The sequence below is a fragment of the Cavia porcellus genome, unplaced genomic scaffold, assembly GCF_034190915.1.
Source record: "Cavia porcellus strain 051 isolate PalLab524CR breed Dunkin Hartley unplaced genomic scaffold, mCavPor4.1 scaffold_2, whole genome shotgun sequence".
In the NCBI taxonomy this organism is placed as follows: Eukaryota; Metazoa; Chordata; class Mammalia; order Rodentia; family Caviidae; genus Cavia; species Cavia porcellus.
In genome coordinates this window covers 4084769-4109990 of record NW_026947485.1, presented here as the reverse complement: position 1 = coordinate 4109990, position 25222 = coordinate 4084769, and the positions used below count along the sequence as shown (strand labels likewise).

The following is a 25222-nucleotide window of genomic DNA, read 5'->3' as shown; positions in this document are numbered from 1 at the left end:
AAGCACATGGTGCTGACCTTGTGAGCAAGACACTGAAGAGAAAAGAAGGCAAGTGCAAAGACAGCCATGGAAATGCTCTTCATCTCCACATAGCAGGACATTCTACATCACCAGAGACACAGGCTGCTCTGCAGTAGAGAAAGTAAACTACAACAAAGACCACAGGGAACGTGGAGAACCTGCACAGCAAGACATTCTCAGCTTTTAGGATGCAGACATTTCCCATACAAGGCAAACTTTTGTGAACACTTGGGAAAACACAACGTTAGAGACAGTGGAACCCAGCTTCTTTCCATGTCTGAAGCTGTGTATAAACCGTGAATTGTGTATGTAGTTTAACCAGGAAATTCACGTGCAGTTAGATGTGGGAAAGATCATACTATATTCTACTAAAACTAAATTAGAAAATAATTAACCATAGGCCGAGTGACCTGCCCAGTTAATGTCTCTAACCCCAAATGACCTAAATTCATTTCACTACCAATAAAAGTATTTTTAAAGCAGCTCCACTGAATTTGCCCTTAATGTCATCTTTTTAACCTGCAGCTTTTCTATGAAAAGGCTGCTACCTATCAGTGTAGACAGGCATTGTCACAAATTTATATTCATTTAAAAGCTTTACACACCATTTGCAGGTTAAATTCTTCAGTATTTCTAGTATTTTGGGGGGACAATGTAGATATTCACACAGGTCATATTCATCACAGGGAATTTATACCTGTACATGAGATTTTCGTTCCTCTTTTTTTGCAAATTCCCTCTCCTCCCTTTAACTCCTCTTCCCCTTCCTATTTACAAAGTTTTGTATTCATTTTATCCTTTTCTGGGCATTTTTCCTTTGCCCTTCCTCTTGCCTGGTTCCTCTTTCTCTTTGAACAATTTCTTCCCACATCACGGTATCTATTGTGTATTCTGGTCCTTATTTACCCTTTCAATTTCTCACACCAGGGAGACAATGCAATGTTTACAGGTGTGTGTTTGTTTTATTTCACTTAGGAATATGGTCTCAAGGTACATCCACTTATCTAGAAATGTCTCCTTTACCCTTCTTTATACAGTAGTATTCCACTGTATAAAAAAACCCCACATCATTTTTATACATTCATTGGTTGATGGCATTTGGGCCGTTTCCAAGATTTAGCTATCACAAACCGTACTACTATAAATATAGGTGTGTATGTATCAATGTGGCATGATGACTTTAATTCTTTCCAGAAGACACCCAGAAAGGGAATAACTGGGTCTAGTGGGACCTCTGATCTTAGCATTTTGAGGAATCTCCAACCTGATTTTCACAGTGGTTGCACCAGTCTAAACTCCTGGAAAAGGGTTCCTTTTTCTCCACAGCCCCTCCAGCAATTCTTTCTGCGGTGAGATGGAATCTACAGCAGTTTTTCAACCTGTGCTAATGACATTTTTTTAACCAGGTGGCCCCATGCTGTGGGGTGTCCTGTGCATTGCAGGTACTTAGTAGCCTCCATGGCTTCAATGACAAGTAGATGCTGGTCATAACACATCCTCATCTGAGTTATGATGACCAGAAATGTCACCTTCCATTGCCATGTGTCTCACTGGCAGGCAAAAGTCTTCTGTCAGGGAATCACTTGGATTAAAAAAAAAAAAAAATAGTAAATTGGTTCTCAACAAAGAACACAACTTAAGGAAGTGTTCATTAATGATCTACAGTGGACGAGAACAGTAAGATTTAAAAAAGAAAATGCCTAAGTATCTGTTAATAAAATACTGAAAGTCACTTTAAGATTACAAATCCCCTTAGGATTTATTCCGTATCTTTGGAAATGAATGTAATTAATCACTGATTTTTAAAATAGCATCTTATTCTAAAACCTCTGGTAGGGAAAGTTAGGGAGGAATCTATTCTCTTTGCTAGTAGTACATTTTGTGGTAAAATATGATCAAATTATAGGGTGAATATTAAATAATTTTTAAAAATGTATTACAGTAAAAAAAACAAAACCACACCGCCACGAATCTCTCTCAAAATCTCCTTCATTCCACCACACTCCTTCTGTTGTCCATGCTGCTTCCTAAGCAGTTCTCAAACTGGTGTCTTTCCATGCTGTGATTGTAAACACAGTGACTGCTGCAGCCAAGTGCCATTCAAAGGAGAGGGGAAGGGTTAGGGTTAGGACGCCCTGCCCTCGTCACCTCTCGGGACGGCGGACTCTGTGACAGCTGGCTCTTCCCCCAAGTCACAACAAGCACAGAAGGGAAACATTTGGAATGTTTTCAGGACACTGGGGCAGCCACAACAGCAAAACTAAAGACACTGGCAGAAGAGGACTCCCCAAGTCCTGCTCCAGACAGGCTTGCAGTGCCCAACGCCCGCAGGCTTCGTGCTCACCCCACGGGCACCTCCTCCTTGGGCTCTAGGAGGGCAGGGCTGCAGCAGGCAGCCTACAGTGGGCCCAGCTCCCAAGAAGGACCCTCCCTAAGCAGAGATGAGCAGATCCCGGACATAACTTCCCTCCAGAAACAGGAGTTCAAAAGCTAGGAAACCAATGGGGGCATTAACTTGTTTTGGTACCTGGGATGCTATCAACTCAGCCTGTACTCGGGACACCCGGTTGCTTATAGAGGGGTGGAGGGTGTGGTTCTGTTGTTGGTTGGCCCTGCAGGCCTGAGGTCGGTCATTGGTCTGAGCATCTATTGACAGGATAACAGTGTGCAATGTAGCAAATATGGGAATTACTTTCTGATTTTGAAATCCAATACTGTTCTCACTGTTTTGTTTTCTTGCTTTGTTTTGTTCAACATTCTGTTTTTATTGGTTGTTTTGTTTTATTTTATTATGTCCAATGACAGGGGAAGCAATTTTGAAGATAACAAGAAGCATTGTGGTAGTCATTGTTGACTTCCTATTATCCCGTTTTGAAGTCCTGTATCACTTTCACTATTTTGTTTTGATTGGCTTTATTCTGTTTTATTTTGTTTGGTTTTATTCTCTTTAAAATACGCTTTCATTCTTTTGTTTTGATTGGTTTTTTTCTGTTTTGTTTTGTTGGATTTCATTGTGTGAGACGTTATGCACAGCTATTCTTAAGAAAACAAGAGGCATTATGGGAGCCATTGTTGATTATTTTGTTTTGAAGTCCTGTGTCACTTTCATTGTTCTGTTCTGGTTGGCTTTATTCTGCTTTGTTTTATTTGGTTTTTCTCTCTTTAAAATAAAAATTAAAAAAACAAAACTAGGAAACCAGACAGAGGTGAGGATCTCCCAGACTACAGCCAGGTGCGTTTGTCCACAGCCCAGCCCAGTCCTCCTTCTGCCCAGTGCCCTGCAGCCTCTCACACAAATGCCCCCTTGCTCTCTTCTCAGACTTCCCTTTGTCAAGGGTCCCACTTCATCTCTGTAAAAGCTGAGCATCCCCCTTACTTCCCAAATAAAACTTTTTCCAGTAAATTTACACTGGCTGACTGTTAATTTCCTTTATCACAGAAGCAGGAGCCTCTCCTGGCCATGGTAGAAGAACCCAGTAATCTCCATTAGTAAGGCAATCAGCTTCCCAGTGTTGCCAACTATCAGAAGACACAGCAGGGATGAGCATGGGTTCAGTAGGAATGTGGGAAAGTCCATCAGCCCTAGTGAGTGATACCACAAAAGGCACACATCCTTAAGCACTAGAGAGACGCACCAAGAACCCCGTGCATAACACAGCAGATGCAAGTCTGGAATCCTGCATGCCATCGGGAGAAGCCATCAGAGGGCCTGGCAGATGGAGGAGGGAAGGAAAAGACCAGGGAAGAAAACGTGCATTCACAGTCTTGGTTTTCTATGAGGACTCAGGAGTGAAACTCTGCCTCTCTGGAAAGGAGACAAGCAGACACCAAACAGGAATGGCACAGCCTGTCCCTCGGCCCCAGGAGTTGAACCACAGGCAAGGCCATGCCAGGCAGGACCATGCCAGCAAGATCAAGGAGGGCTCACTCACTGGGGGTCCTGCATCCCAGCAGCCTCAGAACAAGCACCTTCACCTTTATCCCTGGGCACCTCACTACAATACAGGGTGTACTGGGCTCCTGTCCCCACCTGTCTCTGTCACGAAGTTTACCCATGGAGACAGAGGAGGAACTTCAACTCCCCAGACATGAGCTTCACAACTGCTCCTGGCACCTGACACATCTGTTCAGCCCCAGAGTTAGATGATGCAAGGTGAGGGACAGCTTTCAAACCCCACTTCCCAGAGAACAGCAAGTTGTAAGGAGAGAAAGAGAAGCGTGCACAAGAAGGCCAACAGGTCCCTGTAGGCTGCAACCTGCTTCCGTGCTGCTGTCTACAGTCCTCAGGCAAGGATGCCTAGGGAGTGACTGAGGCCTTGGACAGGCATGCAGCGTTCTGATTCCTTTCCATGGAACACTCTGCAGAGCCAGAAAGCAGTGCACGAAAAAGAGCGGTTTTCCTTCATTGGTTTACCCTTAGAGAACCAGTCAATTTAGATTAGCTCAGGACTTACGCATTGGACAAAATTGAGGAACATCTTTATGATGAAGTATTTTCTCAATAAATTACATGAAAACAAGGGACTGCTGGCTAATGCATCATAAACGTAACCAATACAGGTTTTAAGAATATTACAAATACTTTAATTTTTGGAATGTTTCTATTCATTGATGTGGCATGAGCCTCTCCGTTTACCAGCACAGCAACTAAAAGGACATGTGCATGGGGGAGGCTAGAATCATAAAATATATCTCAGAATATTCTAGAAACCACATTGTATAAAAATAAATATGGTTCTCAAAATCTTGAGATTTGTGGGGGCTTTTTTCTTGATCTGCATGTCTAAAATTTGTAAATGTAGCTTTGATTGTGTGACTATGGCTGCAACACTTCTGCAGACACGGGGTCGCACAGACACACTCAGACAACAGCATCTATCTGCGGACAGGGCTGGTCTGCTGCTGGCCCATCGTGGGTTCCGCGCTCTTCAGAGGAACTTCAGTTGGATACAAAGGCTCCTCAAATCCCAGCTGCAAGTGACCTTGTGACCAAGTTATCATCATTACTATGTGAGTGTGAGCACAGTGTGTTAGCACGTGATTGGGTGCCACTCTTCGTCTCCTTCCCTCTGCATGGTGGCTAGGAAGTATCAGCCACTGGAAGGGTCGCTTAGTCCAGGCATGGAAGCCAAGAGCACAGCGGGATCCAGCCCTGACTGCTCCCTCGGAGCTGTGATATGAGAGAAGAGCACACACTCACCCTGTCACCTCGTCACCCTGGCTCTACCTGAACTCCAACTAGCAAACACAGTACCCCGAACCAGTCACCCCGTGCATGGATGCCTGGAGTTCTAACAACATGTCAGCACACGGCTTGTATAGACTGCATCCTCCACCCCAACCGTCCAGGGACATTAGCACCGTGGCCAGGTCGTAAGGCCAATAAGTGGCAGGACCAAGGGATAACGGTCTGGAAGGTTTTGTACAAGGCCATGCTAAAATATGATACATTCTTTCTTCAGCTGCAAGACCAGGGAGACAAAAATCACAGCAGATGTACTCTCTCTACCATCAAGGCAATTATTTCATGGCTGCTCATACAAAACCTCTTCTGTGCATCCAAGCAAGATAGGAAAGTTCAAGTTATGCATATGAATTTGTATCTTAGAATTTATTTCTACTACTTTTTTAAGGAAATTCAAATGGAAATGCTCATGCATGGATAGCTGTTGGTAGCAGAGCTGTAGCTTCTTAAAATTTGTAACTTTTATGAAAAGAGCAGTATCATAGCCACATATACTAACTAATTGGGGATCTGCTCACTTGCTAAAAATACAAACACGAATATAAAAGTGTGAGATATTAACATATATGCTAAAGCACACAAGATGCTTTTACTTTGCACAGTTGCACCCAATTTAGTAGGTGTATCATCTAGAATAAAATTTAGAACTTGTAAAGAATTTCTTCAGGCATATTAAGGATGGTGTTGCTGAGGATTAATGAGGAAAACTACATAAAGCATTTACTGTGGTGCTTGAATTCAGGGGTAGGAAATGAAGCCCTACAGCTGAACTTTTAAAAGTTCTAAAAATTAAAATGTATAGTTTCTTTCCTATATGTTTCTTCCTAGAATTATTCCATCTATTCACTGGATAAAGATATGCAATAAGTGACGGACATACATAGCCTCCAAATAATTAAGTAATGGAACGATTCCATAAGAGATATTTGAAAACCCAGCTGGATCCAGGATAGAAAAATATATGGCCTAACCAAAAGAGAGGCAAGTAACTTGGGTAAAATCTCTCATCTACAATGTCCCAAGATTGAATTTATCCAATAATATTTACCCCCTGTCCCCTGTTACATGAGCTCGTAAAGCGACTTCCCTAAGGCTGGAAGGCCGTATTAGTTAGGTACTACGACTGTTTGCATTAGTTCTTGGCCTTCCTGTAGCACTCGAGCTGTACTGGTGAATCAGCAGAAGCAATCTGTCAGCTTGGGAAGAATCATCATTTCCATAGTGCAGAATTCCATCCCAGGGACCTGCTAAGGCCCTCCACCTACTCAGCTCCTGGCCTCGAAGGGAGTCTGATCCCCCGCTGACAGCCCAGCAGAAAAACACTGACCGAGCCCCTATGATGCCCTGGGTATAATCCCCAGACCCTCATGGAAACAAAGAAAGCAAAACAAACCAAAACCCCAACGTCCTCTCATCTCACAGCTCGCACTCAACCGGCATCCTCTCTCTGGTTCTACTTAAGTTCCAGTGACTAAAACAATACCACCTCCCTGCTGTGCAGAGGGGGCACCTCCTGTCCAGGAAGAGGAAGGAGGCCTAGGGAACCCTCTTCCCTGTAAGAGGACTTCTCTGTGTGCCCTAAAACCTGGATTGTGTTACCAGCAATGAATTCTGCTCTATCCCTAACACACACAAGTTATGGAACCCATAATTATGCCACTTATAACTTTACTCTCACTGTGTCCCGTCAAAGAGCCCCATATGGACTTCTCCATTGGATTTGTTCCTTAAATTCAGACAAAGCGACTCACTCATGTACCCCACTGACATACTCCTGAGTCACCTGCTCCGCCTACAGCAGGTGAGACCTTTCTTGCCTCATGATTTACTGCAAAAGCAGCCGGGCTGGTGAAGCCCACATCAGCACCTAGGGCAAGGGAAGCTCAGCCAGGCCAAGCAGGGTGCTTCTGGGTGGGATGCGGAAGGACAGGCTGAGAGCTTCGTGTTTCTAGCTCCAGTCTATCATCGAAGAAAGCTGCACAGTCCGAAAATCAGTATCCCTCTTCACTTCTTCCATCTCGTGGTGCTCAAATGACAGCTTTCCCCCTAGTCAACTGCACAGTTTTTAAATGAAAATAAACACACAATACATGCTGGGACTTCTGCCAGCCCCGTCACTCTCCGGACACTGCCACATCCAGGTGTATTTTCATCCCGGGGGTGACAGCACTTGGAGAGCCAGGCAGCTCCAGCCCAGGGGCGGGGTCTGCATGAGTAGACATTGCTTGCTGCAGAGAACTGAGCTCTGCCATTCATCCTGGTGCCTGCCCTGTCCCTGACCAGCCCTCGTGCTCAGAGATAACAGATAGAATTCCTGGTGATCCCTGGAATTCACTGGAATGAAGGCCTTCTGTTTCCAAATGCGCCCCTGACCTGCAGACACAGGTGAGCCTTCCGTGTGCAGTGTGCCTGGCTGTGATGTGGTACTCGCACACATACAGTGAGGTATTGTGAAGATGTGAGCTGCATCTAACAGGAATCATCCTGCTTCACACCTACCCCACCCGCATGGCCTAAAGGTTGTCTTTATAACATTAGTAGGCTTTGGGAGGGGGGGCAGAGATGTTTCTCCTGCTCTTGGTCTTGTTTACTTGCTGGTTTTGGGTGGTGCTGAGGATTTGACACAGAGCCTCACACAAGCTAAGCAAATGCTCCCGCCAGAGCCACACCCCTGTGTTTCTGCCTCAGGGCTGGAATTTTCTACCTGGGGCATCAGGTCAGAGCTCTATGGGTCTGGATTCTAGAAGATTCTGGATTTCAGATTTTCACATCAGAGCTGCTGATCTGAACCCAGGATTATTCCACACAGTCTCAGTCCAAAACGTACAACTACTGAATGAGGAGATTATAGAACAATTAACTGTCTAACAAGGAAGCCTCAGGTGATTCCCATTTCGGTTCCTCCCTGAGGAGAATGTTCACATACATGCAGGTTGAATAGCCTCAAAGTAACACACCTGGCCTTATGTGAAAGTCACTGCTAAACCACTGCACACTGAAAACATCCTCTATAATTACTTTTAGGGTGAGATGGGATAGAAAAAGACAGAGAATGTTTAAATTTAAAAATGTCCTAGAATAGATCACATTGCTGGTAAGTCCCTCCTTTCCAACACACTTTTCCGTCATTCCCGCCACTTCTTGAAGCTGAGCAGGAAATCCTCTTCCACGGGTGTCTTTAGCTGACTTGTGGCTTCCTTGATGCCCTGAACTGATCCAAAACAATGAGCTTTCACGGTCATTCTGACTTTGAGGGAGAGCCAGAAGTCGCGAGCTGCCAGATCTGGAGACTAAGGCAGGTAAGGAGGCAGGTGAGGTTTTCGCCAGCCCGCCTTTCTGCTGGATGGAACGCAGAAGCAGCATTTTTGATCACACCTTGAAAAGACCCTCAGGACACAGGACATGCAGAACCGCTTCAGAAAGTGGCAAGAAAGATGGGGTAGTGTGTCTCAATTTTGGGGAGGGTTTTGAGGGAAATTTATGGCAATGAATCTTTCACTGTAATATATTTTTAACTGTGAACACGGGCCTTGTGTTTTAGTCACACTTCATATAAGGTGTGTGCGAAACACAAATTAATTTCATATTTAGAATTGGTTCTCAACCCAATTTTTGAACCATACAAATGCAAACATTCCAAAACCTAGAAAATCAAAACCCTAAATACTTTCTTCCCAAGCATTTATATGCATGTGCTACACATGGAACTCCTTTTGTGCTCTTTGACCTGGCTAACCCACAGCATTTTTGGAATACACAAGGGTCACAGTCTGCTAAGAGTACAGGATTCAAGGACATGCAGATATTCCAGTGTATTACTTATACTTAAGTGGGACATCTAATTTTTAATAAATCTTGCACATTACACCTCCAAAATGCTCCTCCCCAAGAAAAACGATCAGCTTAAGATGCTATTCAAATATTTATATTATATGCTATCCCTGCCATTTTCAAAAAGCATTTTGAGCAATTTTCACAGCCAGTTTAGCTCAAATCGCCTCTATAGATCCCCATTTCTGGCACAGAAACAATCACTGCCAATCTCAAGGAGGAATTCTAGTTTCCAGCCATGGATACATACATTTTTGCAATTTTTTTAAAAAAAATCTAAGATAAATAAGTAAATAATATAAAATCTATTATCTAGGAATGAAGATATGAGGATATTTCAAAGGCTGCAAGACTTGAACCCATGCCGTGTTTGACACTGTGAGGCAGACTGTGAAGAGGGAAGCCGTGAGGTGACAGTGCATGGTGCACGGCATAGGTGCTGGCCCCGTAGTGAGAATGCCCATAGACGGTAAAGTGCGGTGAGAAGCTTCACCGACAGCAATGGACTCGTGCTCATATGAACGCAGAGCACCACAGGCCTCAGTTTCCCTCCCGGGTCCCCTGTAATACAGAGGCACCACCTCGAAGAACAGAACTGTGCGTGAGGAAGCCAAGGAGGAGCAGTTTCTCTGGTGGGTTTTACTCACATCGACCAGCTGGGTGACCCCACTTGCGGTCTTTGCCAGAGTGACCAGGTCTTCCTGCATCTTGTCCACCCAGGACTTGATCCTGCGGGAATGAGAGAGAAGAAGGCAAGGGTCACCCTGAGAATCCACCAACACGCTCCAGACCGTACATTAGGTGGCTCTGAGGCCTTTCTCTCCTAACTCCACAATGTCCGCCCTTCCATTCCACCTTCAAATTGCAAAGGCACTGAAACATTTAGGAGCCCGAAATTTCCCCAAATCAAAACGACAAAAATAAACGCCGGGCAGTACTCCCAGCACTCTGGAGGCTGAGGCAGGAAAATCTCCATGAGTTCAAGGCCAATTTGGGCTACATAAGTGAGTTCATTAAGTGGCCTGCACTACATAGTGAGACCCTGTCTCCAGAAAAAAATGACAAATTGGCCTTCTGCAATATGATGAAAACATTCGTTTATATTTTTAAAAATTCTATAGAAATGCAAGAGCAATTCCATCACCCAATAATAACTGCTCTAAACATTTTGATACAGTCTCTTCTGGCCTTTTAAAATTCTTTCCCTTCAAAGTATGTTATAAACAATTCACATATCCTTTGCATTTATGTCACATGACTGTCACATACCATTACAAATATTTTGTAACCATTTCCTTTTAATGGCCACTGTTTACCATTCCATTATCTCTATACTCCACAATCCACTGGACCATCCTCCTTTTTAAAGAAAGACAAAGGCTTTCAACAACTACAAATTACACTGCATCAAGCGTTTTAGTCCACAGGCTTGAAAGGCTGTTCCTCCAGCTAGACTCTTAGATTTGGAATTACTGGATCAAAGATTAAACTCTGAAACAATGGTTTTGATCATGAAAATTATGACTGAAGGGTTTAAGTACAAATCCTTTTTCAGGAATATTCTCTGAATTAATGCAAATGAGCTATGGATCTGGGACATTTTATACAAACCTAAGTCCAACTTCTATCTTAACTTTTTCTGGCATAGAAACATTCCTGACCACCACACACTTTTCCTCATTTGGACCAATGTAATTTAATTTTCAATTCCTTCCTGTGCTGAATTTATTTATTCTTATGCTATGGATCTAGTGCATGTACCCTTTTCTCCCCACGCAAATATAAGGAAACACTAGTAGTGTATTAAAAATGAGAGGAGATGGCTTAATATCGGCAACTGAATTTTTGTCTACAGGTATAAAACATGGAACTTAACTATTTGTGCCTCCTTTTCCTTAGAGAGGAATTCTGACACTGCACTGAGGTCACAAAATTCTTTTCAGAAAAATTTAAATATAATAGAATAAAAAATTAAATGTGGAATAAAAAAGATAACACAACCAATTATTTAAATGAAGTTTAGGAGAATATATAAAAAATAATAAGCTGATAAACTAAAGAGGAAGAAAGAAAACAAAATCATTTTAAAAAAGAATGAAGTGCATCAGAAAAATACAGAAGAATAATTTGCATGTAAAACAAACTAGGTACTAAATAAAATATATTAAAACTAAGTATACTTTACCACAAATAAAAATTAAGAAAATGTATTTAACTCTGCTATATAAATAGGATAAAAAAACTCATAAATACCAGAAAACAAAATAAATCAGAAATTATAGAATGATTAAAGTGAGTGCATACATAGTGTTATTCTAATATTAGCTGGTAATATTAGTTGGTGCATGTATTTGCAAAATACTACAAACACCAACTAATCAGAACTCTTAGTGTTGCTGTTTAAATATCACTGCAGTCAACTTCTACAGTAAGACAAAAATTACAGTAGGGTACAGGTAAATGCGAAGACCACAGACAAAATTTTCTAATTTAGATCAGGCAGTCATTGCTCCAAGCAGTTACTGAATAAGTTCTGGAAGCCAGAGAAGATAAATCACCTCTCCTCGCATGTAACTCCCATCACAGACAAACAGAAAGCATGGTTTCACATGCCTTTATTTGAGAAACAGAGACAAAGGAAAGACCCGCGCCTTCTGAAACGGCTTGTGGGTTTTGTGACTGAGATCTCTATTAACAAATACGGATTAACAAGAGAAAAACGAGAGTTAATTGAACAGGATGTCACTTTTAGGTGGCCCAAAAGGAGAGTCCCCAGGCAGGCGCTACTTTGTGGAGTGCATCACAGAGGTGTGGTCAGAGGAGAGAAGACCTGACCAACGGTCACCATGCAGGAGGAACAGTGGTCACTATGCCAGAGCAGCAGCACCTGTGGTCCAGCATCTTGGTCTCCTGTGTGATGCAGCTTCCCTCTGGCTGCAGGGCAGCACACCCATCTCATCCAAGTGTCCAGGGGCAAAGGGAGGAGCAAAGTCCACCGTTTGGTGGGACGCCAAAGGCCCTGTTGGGGCTGCACTCTCTACACCCCATCACTGGCCATCCTTTACATGTCCCCCTTGACTCTCTGGAGTCTCCTCTGCTTGCCTTCCTCCTGCAAGCGGTCCACTCCCTGTCCAATTAGGAGTCAGCAGGGAGCCCTCTCCACCCTTCCCAGTGCCCTGGTCTCCCCGCCTCCCAGGTGAAGCTCATGCTCTTTCCTGGATGACACCGAACCCGCCTGCCCGGTCCCGCCTCTCTCTGGACCCCCCGCCCTCTCCTGGCTTTCCTGCTCCCAGGGTCCTGGGAGTCCCACGGTGCCATTTCTCATTCCTCACCACTGTTTATTTCTCCCTCCCTCTGTGCCCTCCTCACACAGGACATCATGCCACACCTTTAAACTGTGCAGACCTCTCTAGAGACCAGCCCTGCAGCCGCCTTGTCTACGCACTGTTCTTCACCTGCTGCACCTTACACCCAAGTCTCTAAACACACCTCTGAGTACTCAGTGGACACAAGCTTCCAGGCCCAGGACACAGCAAGTCTCCAGCCCGGACTCCAGGGCTTCGCAGGGAGGCCCTCCAGGGCCTCTCTAAGCTGCTCTTTCTCTCTCTGCATATCCCATATGACAATATGCTCTATTGTCACCCACAGAGCAACGTCCCAAGTCGCCTGCCGCACTTTAGGGTGCTGACTGTCTATTTCCAGCAGGTCATGGACTGTGCAGTCTGCGCTCCTCAGTGTCCGTTGCGATGTTTGCTTCTGCTCGGCCTCCTCACCTTCCCCCTGTCCCCATCGCTGAGGTCCCCTGAGCCCTCCATTTTCTGACCTCTTACGTGGACCCCCTCTTTTCATCCCATCCTCTTCCCCTAAGCCATCGTCCACTCTGTCAGGGACATTTACTTCATCCCGTGCATGCAGACCCACTAGGTCAGCTGGCTGCTGGGCCTCCCATCTCTACGACTGCTCCTGGACTCTGCGAACACAGAATGCTCATGCTCTGGTCTGGCCCAGTTTCTAGCTGAGAGGGTGAAAGGCACTGATGAACCAAGAAAGAAGCATAGCAAAGAAGACACCTATGCTGGCTTCAAACGAGGCCACGCACTCACAGAGCCTGGCCTGTAAAGGGACGCTGGAGGGGAGGCTGCAAGCAGTAACTAGGACAGCCATCGGGAGGAGCTGGGACAGTTCTGCTCGGCCGCGTCAGTGTTCTGTGCGATCCAGGAGGCAGAGCCAGCGTTCAGAGACAGTAAAGACCAGGGCAGGACGTGGAAAAGAAACCTGGAGGTTCAGAAGGAGCGGGCAGAGAGGATTCACGGCTCGCCGTGCACGGGTCCAAGCCTCCACTGGCTCTGATCAGGCCACTGTGTGACTGTCATGAGTCCTGGGGTTCTGGGGCAGATCAGACGGCCCCGGCGCACAGATGAATTTGGGGCACATCCCAGCAGGTGGGAGCAGGCATGAGGAAAGGTGCAGGGAAGGTCCTGACAATTTCAGGACTGCTTTCCCATGCACCACCCAAAATAGTCATTACAATGTCATACTACATTTACAAGCAGAGTTTGTTTTCGAAGCCATTTTTCTGATAAACTTGAAAAATAATCTTGTAATGTTATCTCTAAGAAAATGCAAAAGTTCAGTATTACCATGCTTTAAATCTTATCCCTTTTCAAAGTGTTAGCCAAGCAGCCTTCTAAAAAAAGCACGGCGCAGAGAATAAAGGGAGGATGTGGCCTCTGTACTCACACTCTGTTTTAACCTCAAACAGCAGAGAGGTATTCTGAAAGAACAGACTCTGAAAAATCGCTATGGAATAAAAACATTGCTCACGAGGAGTTTAATGGTTAGTTTGAAAGTCCTTCTCTCAGAAATAAATATGCACGATGATCTCCACCCAGATCAATGAAGACCACTGAACCCCAGAGTATCTGGCTGTTCAGGAATACAGGAAGCTGAGGGGCAGGCACAGTGTCCCCCCCCTAGAACACACTTGGGGTTTCCACGCAGGCGAGGAGTATGTGGTCGGGGCCTCAAGCCTCGGGTGAGCCAGGGCCCTCAAAGTTAGGAGACGAGTCCTGAGCCCCGCGGAAGTCAGGAGGAGAGGAAGGATGCAGAGTCAGGGCAGAGGGAAATCAGGACAGCTCTAGAGGGCAGGTATGCAGCTCAGGACGCACCTGGGGAACACTCCTGGCCCCTCCTCCTGGAACCCCATGCTCCACTTGAAATCCCTGTGCCTCTGGCACCACTGGCCTAGGTCCCAGGGCTCCCCACTATGTGACTGTCATCGGGTTCCTCTTTGTGCCCCTAAGACCAGTCCTTTCCCAACAGCAAGGCTCACTCTCATCCACCGTACCCCTTCCTGTCATTATTTATCTTCAGAATCTCGTGTCTCAGCTACCACCTTGGCTCAGGTAGCTCCTAAACTGCAGCTCCAGCTCTAGTGACCATTTGGTCACCCCACTTTGATGCCTCACCCTTGCTTTTCAAAGGTGCATAAACTAAAACTCCACATCTCCCTCCCAGTCCCACCAGCTGCCTGTGCCCCTGCTGTCCCCAGCACCCCCACTCATGCCACCTCAGTTTGGCACCTAAGCTGCCCCACCACTCCTTATGGTGATAGTGCTTAGCGTTTCCAACACAGCACCTTGGAGCTAATTGCATAGAGCCTGTTTTCTCCATGCTGAAAGATTTGATAAGCGTTCTGGTGCTCTGTCTTCATAAAAACCCAGCATTCACCTTCCACAGGTAAGAAAAAAATGTAGAGGAGGAAAACTTCCAAGCAGAAGCCCAGCCCTCAGGCCTCTCACTCCAACACCTGCAAATCTTCACACCTGTCCTGTGCCCCCCTCCACGAGGCCCTCAGTGCCCACCTGCAACATCCCACTTTCACCTTCAGTGGTTACCTCCCCGAAATACTGTGACTTCACCCTTCACAACCAAACCAGGAACAAGAACGGGTTCCTCTGTCCCCAAATGCCAAGAGCCCTCTAACTGCGCCTCGTGTTTATTTTCTTACATGTCCGTGATTGGGGGATATGTTTTATGTGTACTTATGACTACATCTCTAAGGTTTGCAGTAAACAGCCTTGAAAGTAGAGACACATGAAAATTCACAGAATAAATAGAAAAATGCAATGAAATGAAAGGCAATTGAACTATTATTTTAAATCAGGCATCTTCCATAATCCACATCGGAAAACAATTAGCTGCTGGACACAAGCATTTATAAACAGGATCTACTTTTTGACAGATGGCAGACTTTCAAGATGTGGCCTAATGTCGGGGTCGCTCCCGGCCGGCAGGAAAGACACACGACAAAGTCTGGCGGTGTGCAACCTTGCCTTTATTTGTCTCCGCGTGGGCCCCGTGAGGCCTCCTCTCTGCCACCAGCCCTTTCTCGCCAGTGGACTTTCTCTATCTCTCTCTGTGCTTCCTCTGTGCTTCTCTCTTGTGGCGGGAGAGGCATTTACTTTTATAGGGTAACAGTGGCCAATCAGTTTAAAGCACGCGATGCGGGCTGACTGGCTAACATCAGTTGTTGCTAGGCAGACTATCTTACAGAGCGGGTTGTTTAAGTCGCCAGCGCAATCAGGGGGCAGGAAGCAGGCGCCAACTTGACTCACTCGATGGGAGGGGCAATCTAGCTCAGGCTCCGCTCCCACCCACAGGCCCTACGTCCGCCAAGTAAGGCGACCGGTGTCGGCCGCGGCTCCCAACAGCCTAATCCTTAAAAGAATTATTAAATATCTAGATGTCTCCTTAAAATTCCACATATTTCTACCATGTGTGCAATTCACACAAAAAGCTGTTACAATCCTTCTTTGTCCTATAATGCACTCAGAGATGACTCAGAGAATGTGTGTGATGGCTGGATGCTGTCTATGCAGTCAGTGTAATCTGAACCCATTCACTAAGCTACCTCTGAAAATTGAGGCAGCGTTCACTGAATATTTCAATCATATTTTACGTCTTCTACTTCAATTCATTGTTCAGAAACAGTTCACATTCTGAAAGCAAACATGTAAATTATTGACATTCGTTAAATTTTAGAGAGGATAAATTTTCCATGCGATTCATACTGTTCCGTGTGAAGCTGGATTTACTCCTAATAGGCTTTCAAGAGACTATGCATAGTTCTGAAAAGTCCTTGTTTTTAAAAAAGAAGAAAGATGGTAATCTGCTTCATTCTGTATCCACTTGAACACGAAATTCAGAAAAGCATAAATGAATCGCCCAGTGGATAGTGTCAGGTCTTCCCAGTGGTCTATTTAATTGCTTTAGAAGCTGAACTAGAGAGAATTGGTCTGGTTGACACAGTGAGAGGGAATGATAGCTAAAAGTCCTCTCCCAGAGGAACTGTCCGTCTTTCCTGCATTTGACGGGGGTGGTCGTGTGGGGAACAGAGGAATACATGTAAAACCACTGCTGTCTGAAAGGACAGAACAGCAAAACTGGCATCCTTCTTCCACGGCCCACTCCACCAGTTTCACTGGCGATTATCACAGAGACAAAGGAAGGAGGAGAGGCTCAGCTCAGCCTTGCGGAGGGGAAGCAGGAGGCCCTGAGCACCCAGAGGGGAAGTCCCTGTCCCTCGGGGCTTGTCCCAAGGCAGTTTGCTGCCTCGGCCACTATTTTTGGACTAACATTATTTTTAATCCAAGGAAATAAAAAGCATAGTTATGCCTTATAGAGAGGAGAAAAAAAGTAAAAGATCAAAAGATCTGAAAAAGTCCGTTTCATTTGTGCTGCCACATAAATAGCTTATTCATAAATTTGAAGTAATAAGATCTTACATTTCAGAAGTCAAGTGCTCCATTTGCTGTAACCCTTCCACCAATGCCGAGCGCCTCCTATTTTTGTTATATAATAAACCACCCACAGTGTCCCTGTGGCTGGGTAAAAATAATGTAAGTAAGCCAAAGATCTAGATAACCTATACATGCAAGCATACTAAAAATGCATTTTCATATCATCAGTAAGTACATAGTCAAAAACGTGTGTGCATACGTGTGTGTGCGCGTGTGCACGCACACAGGGAGATCTTCGTATCTACATTAAATCATAAAATTATTGGTAGATGGATACCACGCCAGGAATGTTAGCTCCTGAAATTATTCTCGATTTAAACTATTTTCAGTAACACTGCTAGTCTGTTTTTAGAAAGCTGTTTTGCCTTGTGAAATGCTTTCACATGTCATCTGTGTCTAGAACAACCCTGGGAAACGCAGAAGGGCTGGGGCCATGATAATCAGAGTGGAAAGGTAAAGTATTTAAGAGTAGACAAAAGCTTGTATCACTCAACTCTGATACATAAGCTGCTCCTGTGCCTTGGGCTTCATCTTCTGCTGGGCTTTCCTCTCTGTGTGTGCGTGTGTGTGTGTGTGTGTGTGTGTGTGTGTGTGTGTGCAGGTGTGCTCAGTGAATCCACTTTACAGATAATCACATTCACAGTTCTCAGAGGCCAAAGGTTCTTTATGAGATCTATCTACTCTGCCACCATCTTGGATTGATTTTTGTTTTATCCAAGCATTTTTTAAAAATTGTTCCATTAATATTTTGTGCCTCAGCTGCAGCAATTTCTTTCCAGCTTCCTAACAAATCAGCAATACACTTTGGGGTAGATCTGAGAGGAGTTTCACACAGGAGCTGGGGCAGGGCCTGCACACCTGGCCGCCCCAGGGCCAGGTCCTTTGTTTTCCATCCTGCACTCCACAGTTAGTTACAGCCTCCAGCATGGTCCCACCCTGCTGCTGCCAGGGAGGGTCCCACATGGCCATGCAATCTGCTGCTGGTGCCTGTATGAAGCAAATGAGCTGCATTTCTAATTGCTCATTACAGAACCCCCATTCATTGCACCGAAAACCCTTCCTTTCCCTGCGGTCTGTATTTTTCCTCAGGCACTGCAGACTGCTCACAGAATTTATTGCAGCCTAACTCAAGCATGTAAACATTATTTAATGTCACGATAAAATTTCCTCATTTCCTTTTGTCTTAATTATTGTCCGAGCAATCATAATATTTCCAATACAGCAAAATACTCAAATATTGATTATATTGTGATTCGAATGTAAACGGCCAACCTCCTTCCCCAACATGGATTAATACTTCTAGTCAAGCTACTTTTAATTCTTTCACAAATACTTCAGTCTGCCGCATTCTCTCCCTCTAAATCACTTACATTAACTCTCTTCCACTGCTCCAAACCACCCTTCAAATCTGCACCTTGGTACCTTCTTATAGTCAATCCAGCCTTCAGTCTCTTTAATCTTTCTCTTCTCTAGTCTTCTCAAAACTGTACACCTTGCCCTACAAACTGTCACACACAGCAATGTACTGTCTTAGGGACTGTTATTTCTAAAGGGATGGATTACAGGTTGCAGTTCTGAATTCCACAGAGATACAGCATAGCTCTGAACACACAATAGGTGCCCCGTAAACAACAGATGATACCTACTGACCATGTCTAATCAGGAGCTAAGCTAACATGGTACAGGAACAAGTTCTTAAGTGCTCACAAAAATCTACCGAGTAGCATCTATATATTTTATATATATATAATTGTTTTGACCTTTTTGAGACAAGGTCTCGCTGTGCAGTTCAGGCTGGCCTTCAGCTCACTTTGTAACTCAGGATGGCCTCAAACTCACAGCAATACTCCTGCCTCAGCCTCTAGAATACTGAGATTACAGAGGGAGGCAGATTCTACTGCAAGAAGCAGAACAGTTTACTCACAGACAATAACTACCTTAACCCATGCCGATCCACACAGCAGTGAAACAGTGCAGTCCTTATCCATTAACCAGCAGGAGAGACCTCAACTCTGCTGTCTTCAAAACTTAGAAATGCCTCCTGTTTTCTGTCTTATAGACCATTATGACCCTGCTTCATGGACGTAAAGCTAAAAAAATGACATTTAAAAGAAGCCTTACATTTACATAGCAAGAAGGCAAGTTAGTCACAGCAAATAAAGATCTCCATGCTGAGAAAACCCCAGATTTCTCTTCCTTGAAAAGTCTCTGTGGAAATATGCACATGATTACTTAAATGCTGTAATTTTCTTCAAGTTTTCATCAGGATTATCAGATTAGACAAGTGCTACTTATTTTATTTACAACCAGGAATGCCACTGCTTTCCGTAACATCAGGAGATTATCAGTGATCTGCATCAGGCCCACTGCAAGCTGTTCCTGTAATATCTGCAGCGCACACACATATCTGGCAGGAAGTAGCAGGTTAAATGTAGAGTCAGCCTTGATGTGCTGCTCTATAGAAAAGATTCTGAAAGCGACACTAAATGCTTCAGAATGAGCAGACAAACATGACAATTTTATTGGCCTTGCTTGTTTTCCTGACACAGGTTCAAACACACAAACAAACGCATGCATAGTAAAACCAGGGTTCAGGTTCCCACACCGCAAGGGGTGCTTCTGTTCAATACAGCCCAGAGTGTGATTTGCCTGACAGCTGTTCCAACACAGAGTTTACTTTACAACCAAAAAGCTGTCAATGAAGTAGATTAACTTGCAAATGAGAAGCAACTCTGCTTCTAAAGACAATCAGAAAGGGATACTGTGAGGGAGCCCACCTCCACTGATTCTATCAATTAAGTACAAGGTTACACAGAGATAAGAAAGAGTTCTCCCACTATGAGACAGAAAATACCTTTGCAGCTCAGAAAACGAGTGCAGTGCAATTGATTTCACCACGGACCCAACTGTTCCCGACCTTTTCCACCTGAGCCACACCCCCCACCTTACAACCACTGCTTCCAGAAGTCACCTGTAGGGCAGGACTCCCAGCCAGTTCCTGCTCCTGATTTATGATGTGCAAACAAAACCTAATGCTTACAAAACAAAAAACAAAAAAAAAAAAAAAAAACTCTCTCTCCATGAGCATTGTCCTTAAAAATAAATTTAAAAGTGGTCAACTGCAGAAGGATAGAGAAGGAAACACTGGTCTCTCTCCATGGGATGGAAAAGCCAGGCAGATGTGGCTGAAGGATGCAAACAGCACAGACCTGTGATAAGCAAGGTTAGAGACGCCCGGACAGCTGGAGGGCCGAGGTTAATAAACTGTATCATGGAGTTTGTTAAATGAGGAGATGTTGGTGACCTTGGCCCACACTGAGCGGGAACAATGTGAGAGGCTACACCTGCTACTTCACACAATGCTGCACGTGTGTGTGTGTGTGTGTGTGTGTGTGTGTGTGTGTGTGTGTGCGCACGCGCTGCAACACTGTGACCTAACCCTGCTCCACACAGTAAGATCCACCTTTAAAAATGAATGTGTGTTTATCACATGGCAATACACTATATTTTTTTGGGCACTCTCAATAAAACCTTTCTGCAAGAAGTGAGGCACATAAACATCAACTGCAGGAATTAAGTCAATTTTAATTTCCTAGTTGCAACTTCAAACATATTGTGTGAACTAGTATCTTCCCAAATTATGTAATATTTTCCAATGTTTAAGCCTTTCATGCTTTGTATGTTGAAAAGTAGGCCAAAACCTAAGCAATTAAATCAAAAACATGTATTAAGGGAATAATCACTTTAGCTAAATGCAACTACAGCTTCTGGGTCACATCCTAGGTAAATAAATATGCAGGCACCAAGAAGTGCTTTTTAGACTAAACTAAAAATAAAAGTCAAGTTCAATCTTCAATATCACAAAATTCACTATTATTTAAAGAAAAGAGAAGAAATCACCGTGTCAGTTGTGTACTTCCCTTGTCTGGGAGTAAATGACAAAATGGTCACTGAAGTTTAAATCTTTAGTAAATGAGCACTTGCAAACACAGCGGCTGACTTTTGCATTGTCAGGCTCATGTGTGTCAATGCATTTATCTCTGTAAATGCATCTGCTGTAATTCCTGTCTGCAGAGGCTGAAGCCTGCTAACAGGCAGATATCCCTGCAGCCTGGACTGGGGTGACACTGGGATCCCTGCTGCTGGGCCACACCCCAGAGCTCATCTTCCTGAGACAGAAGACACCCATGCAGCAGGCGGCAGTGAGGACCAAACACCCACATTCACGCACGTGCAGTGTGAACCGCTGCAGATCTTTCTTTTCCTGATCAATCACCCCGTCGCCGCTCCACGCTCTGAGAGCAAAATTCCAATGCACACCACATCCTAACCAGCACTCTGCCAGGGACCACCCTTGGGTGCAGCATCAAACTGAGCAGATTTCTGAAGCCACGTCTGTGAATCACATGGAAATCAGCAGCCTCCAGAACCCTCAGATTCAGCGGTAAAAGGCCCTTTTGTAGGAAAAGCGCCTCGGACCCCTGGTCACTTCCTGAAAAAACCAAAGGACCTGAGCACATCTGACCAGTTAGCATTCACTCTGCCTGCCCCAGGGCCCTTGTGCAATACCCAGCAGTGGCTTAGGCCTCTCCCCACACAGACCTGGCTTCTCTACGCTTCATCACGTCCTCTCTCAAACCAGTGGCTCAGGCCCTCTGCTCTGCTGGCCACGCAAGGAAAATGGTGTCCTCACAGGCGTCTGCACAACCTTCCAGCTTCCTGAACTTGATTTTTTTTTTTTTTTTTTCTGTTTTTGGGACTGAGCCCAGGACCTTCATGCTAAGCTACATCCCTGGGCGTTTTCTTTTTTTTCAATTTTGAGACAGGGTCTAAGTCCCTAAATCGCCCAGACTAGGCTGAACTTGCAATCCTCTTACCTCAGCCTCCCAGAGTGCTGGGATTTCAGGGACATGTGCATCCAGCTCTCAACACAACTCTAACTTATTTCTCTAATCAATGCAAGGAGTAAATGGTATACAGACTGCTAACACTTCATCAGAGGCTTGACACCTAGACATATTAGTATAAATGCTGCCACTCGATCACTGAACAAAAACAGTATCCTGTCTATACTGACTGATCTGTCCATGAATTTCATTGTTAATCTGTTCCTAGATATTCTGATATAGGTACCATAAAAGAAAATATCTTGATCCTTTAGTTTAAATTCTGCATAATGGAGACCCCACTTGTAGACTACACATGAAAAACTACCACGCGAACTGTCCCACATACTCAACTACTTACTAAAGCCTTTTCTTCTGGGGCAAAAACTGTACTAAATCTCTACTAGGCACAAAAGAAGTCATAGCACTATTTCTATTATGACACCACAAAATCAAACTTCTCTCTCACATATGTGTGCATATATATATCCCTATTTTTCTTATTATAATGATTATTACCACTTTGAAATTTCCAAGTGCAGTTACTAAAGTCTCAGAAAAAATTTAAGTATCTTCTCATATCCAGTCTCCAACAAAAAGTACACATAAAATACTACATATTTTGTAATTTATAAAGCTGACTATAATACTTTATCTGTCTTTACTGTCAGGTTTAACCAGAATGAAAGTGAACTAAAATAGACATACAATGAACAAAGTGAGACTTTAGAAATTCATCCTGCTGCTAAGAGAAAACAATTAACAACCAAGGCCAAAAGACCCAGTGATGACTAACACACCTCCCATGAATTTCACAGAAGTACCTTCCGCTCCAGGGACAGTCAGGCACCAAGATCCCTCATGAGTTCTGGAAGTTTGGTGTCATGGTTTACGTCTAGATGCCCCCTTCAAGCCCCCTTCATGCATTCATAGACAGAGCTTTGGTCGGGGGATGACTGGATCACGGAGGTGTGATACTCATCAGTGAATCAGCCCACCGATGATTTATAGCTGGGTGTCATGCTATGAGGGTCACTATGGGTGCAGCCTGGAAGGGTCCCTTCCTCCTCCTCCTCACATCCCTAGCTGCTTCCTGCCTGCCCTGAAGTGGACCATTTCTCCTCTACCAGGCCCCTCTATTATGCTGCTCTACCTTGAAGACAGCCGACTATGGACTGAAACCTCTACAAACTCTGAGCTAAAATAAACCTCTCACGCTTTACACTGTGGATGTCAGGGAGTGTGTCTCAGTGACAAGAAAGTAAGACCCTCAGTTTGGGATTCAGGGATGGAGGTCTAACACTCTGCCCAAGCTCTGGAGACAATGGCTCTCAGGAGGAACAGGAGTAAGGTCCAAGGGTTAAGGCTCAGAACCAAGCAAGCAGGTCATGAGCATGACTGCTCAAAGACGCTCGGCAGAAAGCATGGAGGACACAGCAACTTAAGACCAAAGCTTAGCAACCACCAAAGATGGAGCAAATTCAGAACCATGGGTCAAAGACAAGCTCACGGTCATACAGTGATAATGGCACACTTAAATAATCACTGTACTCAAGTGCACCTAAGGATTCAAAGTCAATAAGAGAAGCTGCTTACAAGTTCTGTCTGAATACTTGTACTTTTGTTTAATCTTCTTGCTCTCAAATCCCAAAGTGCTCCACACACAGCATCACTAAAATGGGGAAATAATTTGAATTTCCTCTCTTTATGACAGCCCAAGATGAAAAAACGAGTAATATGACTTCCTCTGGGCTCACACCAGGGCTCCAATGAGAACCTTTGTGAAGTCTCTAAATCATATTCTCCCTGCCAGACATTTCTGTAAAGCCCATGACAATCATTTGGATCCACTGGAGAATAGCATCCGTGCCGCTCTGTCAGGATTGCGGTCAGGTGTCTCTAATCCCCATCGAGCTGGCCTTGTTCTCTGTGTGTACCCCTCTCGTGTGACAGAAGGGAGGGCACGTGATGAATGAGCCGACACGGCATTAATGCAAGGGACCCGTGGTGGCTGCCACAATGTCCGTCCTGCCCAGAGGAGACACCAGGGAGAGCCCAGGGGAAATACACGTGCCTGATTATCAGCCCACCCGGCCTGTGCCATGCGGCCAGCTGCCAGGGGTTCAGATTAAGAGAAGGGAAATGAGGCCGGAAGAACTAAGAGCATGCAGGGGGCCCAAAGGAAAAAGAAGAAATCAGAGAAGGCCGGAGGAAGAGGCACATGCAGGAGAGTGGAGAAAGGACTGCAAACAAATGTGCACTTTAAAAGGAAAGGCTGGAGTTTGCCTTAAAAGGCGGAAACTTACTTATTAACATTTGTGGGGGGGGGGCTTTCCACCAAAAGCTGTAAACACTGCACTATGTAATGAACCACGAGTTAATAAACTCAAGTATTCATTGCAACTGTTAAGCAAAGAGATGCACAGTCCTGCAGAGGATGACAGCACAGCCTTTACCTAGCTCGGCAGGACAGGCTACCTTGGGGGGGTTTATTGAGCTGTGGTGTTTTGTGTTTGGTTTTCTTTAGGGGCCATGGTTGTTTGTTGTTGTTGTTCTGGGAATGGAACCAGTAGGGACTCCCTCAGGCTAGACAGGCACTCGCTTCCCAGCCCTGTTTTTGCTGATTCCACAGGGAACAGTACAGTCAATTCCTATAAGACTGTTTTACTTGTAAGACAGTAGTTTCTGTTTATTTTCAACATATTGTTAGGACAAGTAATGTCCACTGATCTTTACTGCCCAAGAATATAAGGGATTCAAATGACATTGTTTTTTGTTGTACAGATCAATGACAGATCAATAAATGAACAGTGATCTGTTTTATAGCAGGCAATAGATTGGCTCCCAGCAGAGCAAAGAGCTTTGTATTTGGGCATTTCTGCATGTCAGGGATACTCGGATTTGAACATTTCCATGGAAGACACAACTGCGGTTATTCAATTGTGTAAACGCCCTGGCACTCAACTGACACTGTTCCCACAGGCCCCTCGGCCTCCAGGGTCATCCTTGGGGCTCAGTGGGGAGGGGTCTAAAGGAGGACCAGAGGACACTGCTCTGTTTCCATGACCTGCGGGCAGCCTTGAGTTAGGAAGCTAAGCGGGGAGAGGCTGCTGCCCTCTCTGGTCCTACCCAGGGGCCGCTCTCTGACCCCTTACCCCAGGGGATGAGAGAGGGGAACTTAGCATTGGGATTTTCATTGTGGAACCTGAGCCACGGGACAGCAAACCCCTGACGTTGGACAGCACATTGCTGCAGCTCAGGCAGAGGCCCTGGGCATCACCATCGCCTGGGGGAAGAGAGGAGATTCCGGTCTCACAGCAGGCATCCTGCACACTGACTCACACCACCACGGATGTGTAAGCCAGACACACTGTCCTCGGCGACCCTGCTTCTCTTTCCTCTAAACTTGCAGTCAAATGTCACCACCTCCCAGCGGC

General features: G+C 44.9%; 1 protein-coding gene across 4 annotated transcripts in view; it reads right to left on the bottom strand.

The window, feature by feature from the left end:
• The window catches only part of Cacna2d1 (calcium voltage-gated channel auxiliary subunit alpha2delta 1), a 401933-nt gene that overhangs the window by 322469 nt on the left and 54242 nt on the right, over positions 1–25222 (bottom strand). For all 4 annotated transcript variants that reach the window (XM_063237508.1, XM_063237510.1, XM_063237511.1 and 1 more), the window contains exon 2: positions 9745–9826. In XM_063237508.1, coding sequence (XP_063093578.1) covers positions 9745–9826 — 82 coding nt within the window. The remainder of the gene's footprint in view (positions 1–9744; positions 9827–25222) is intronic.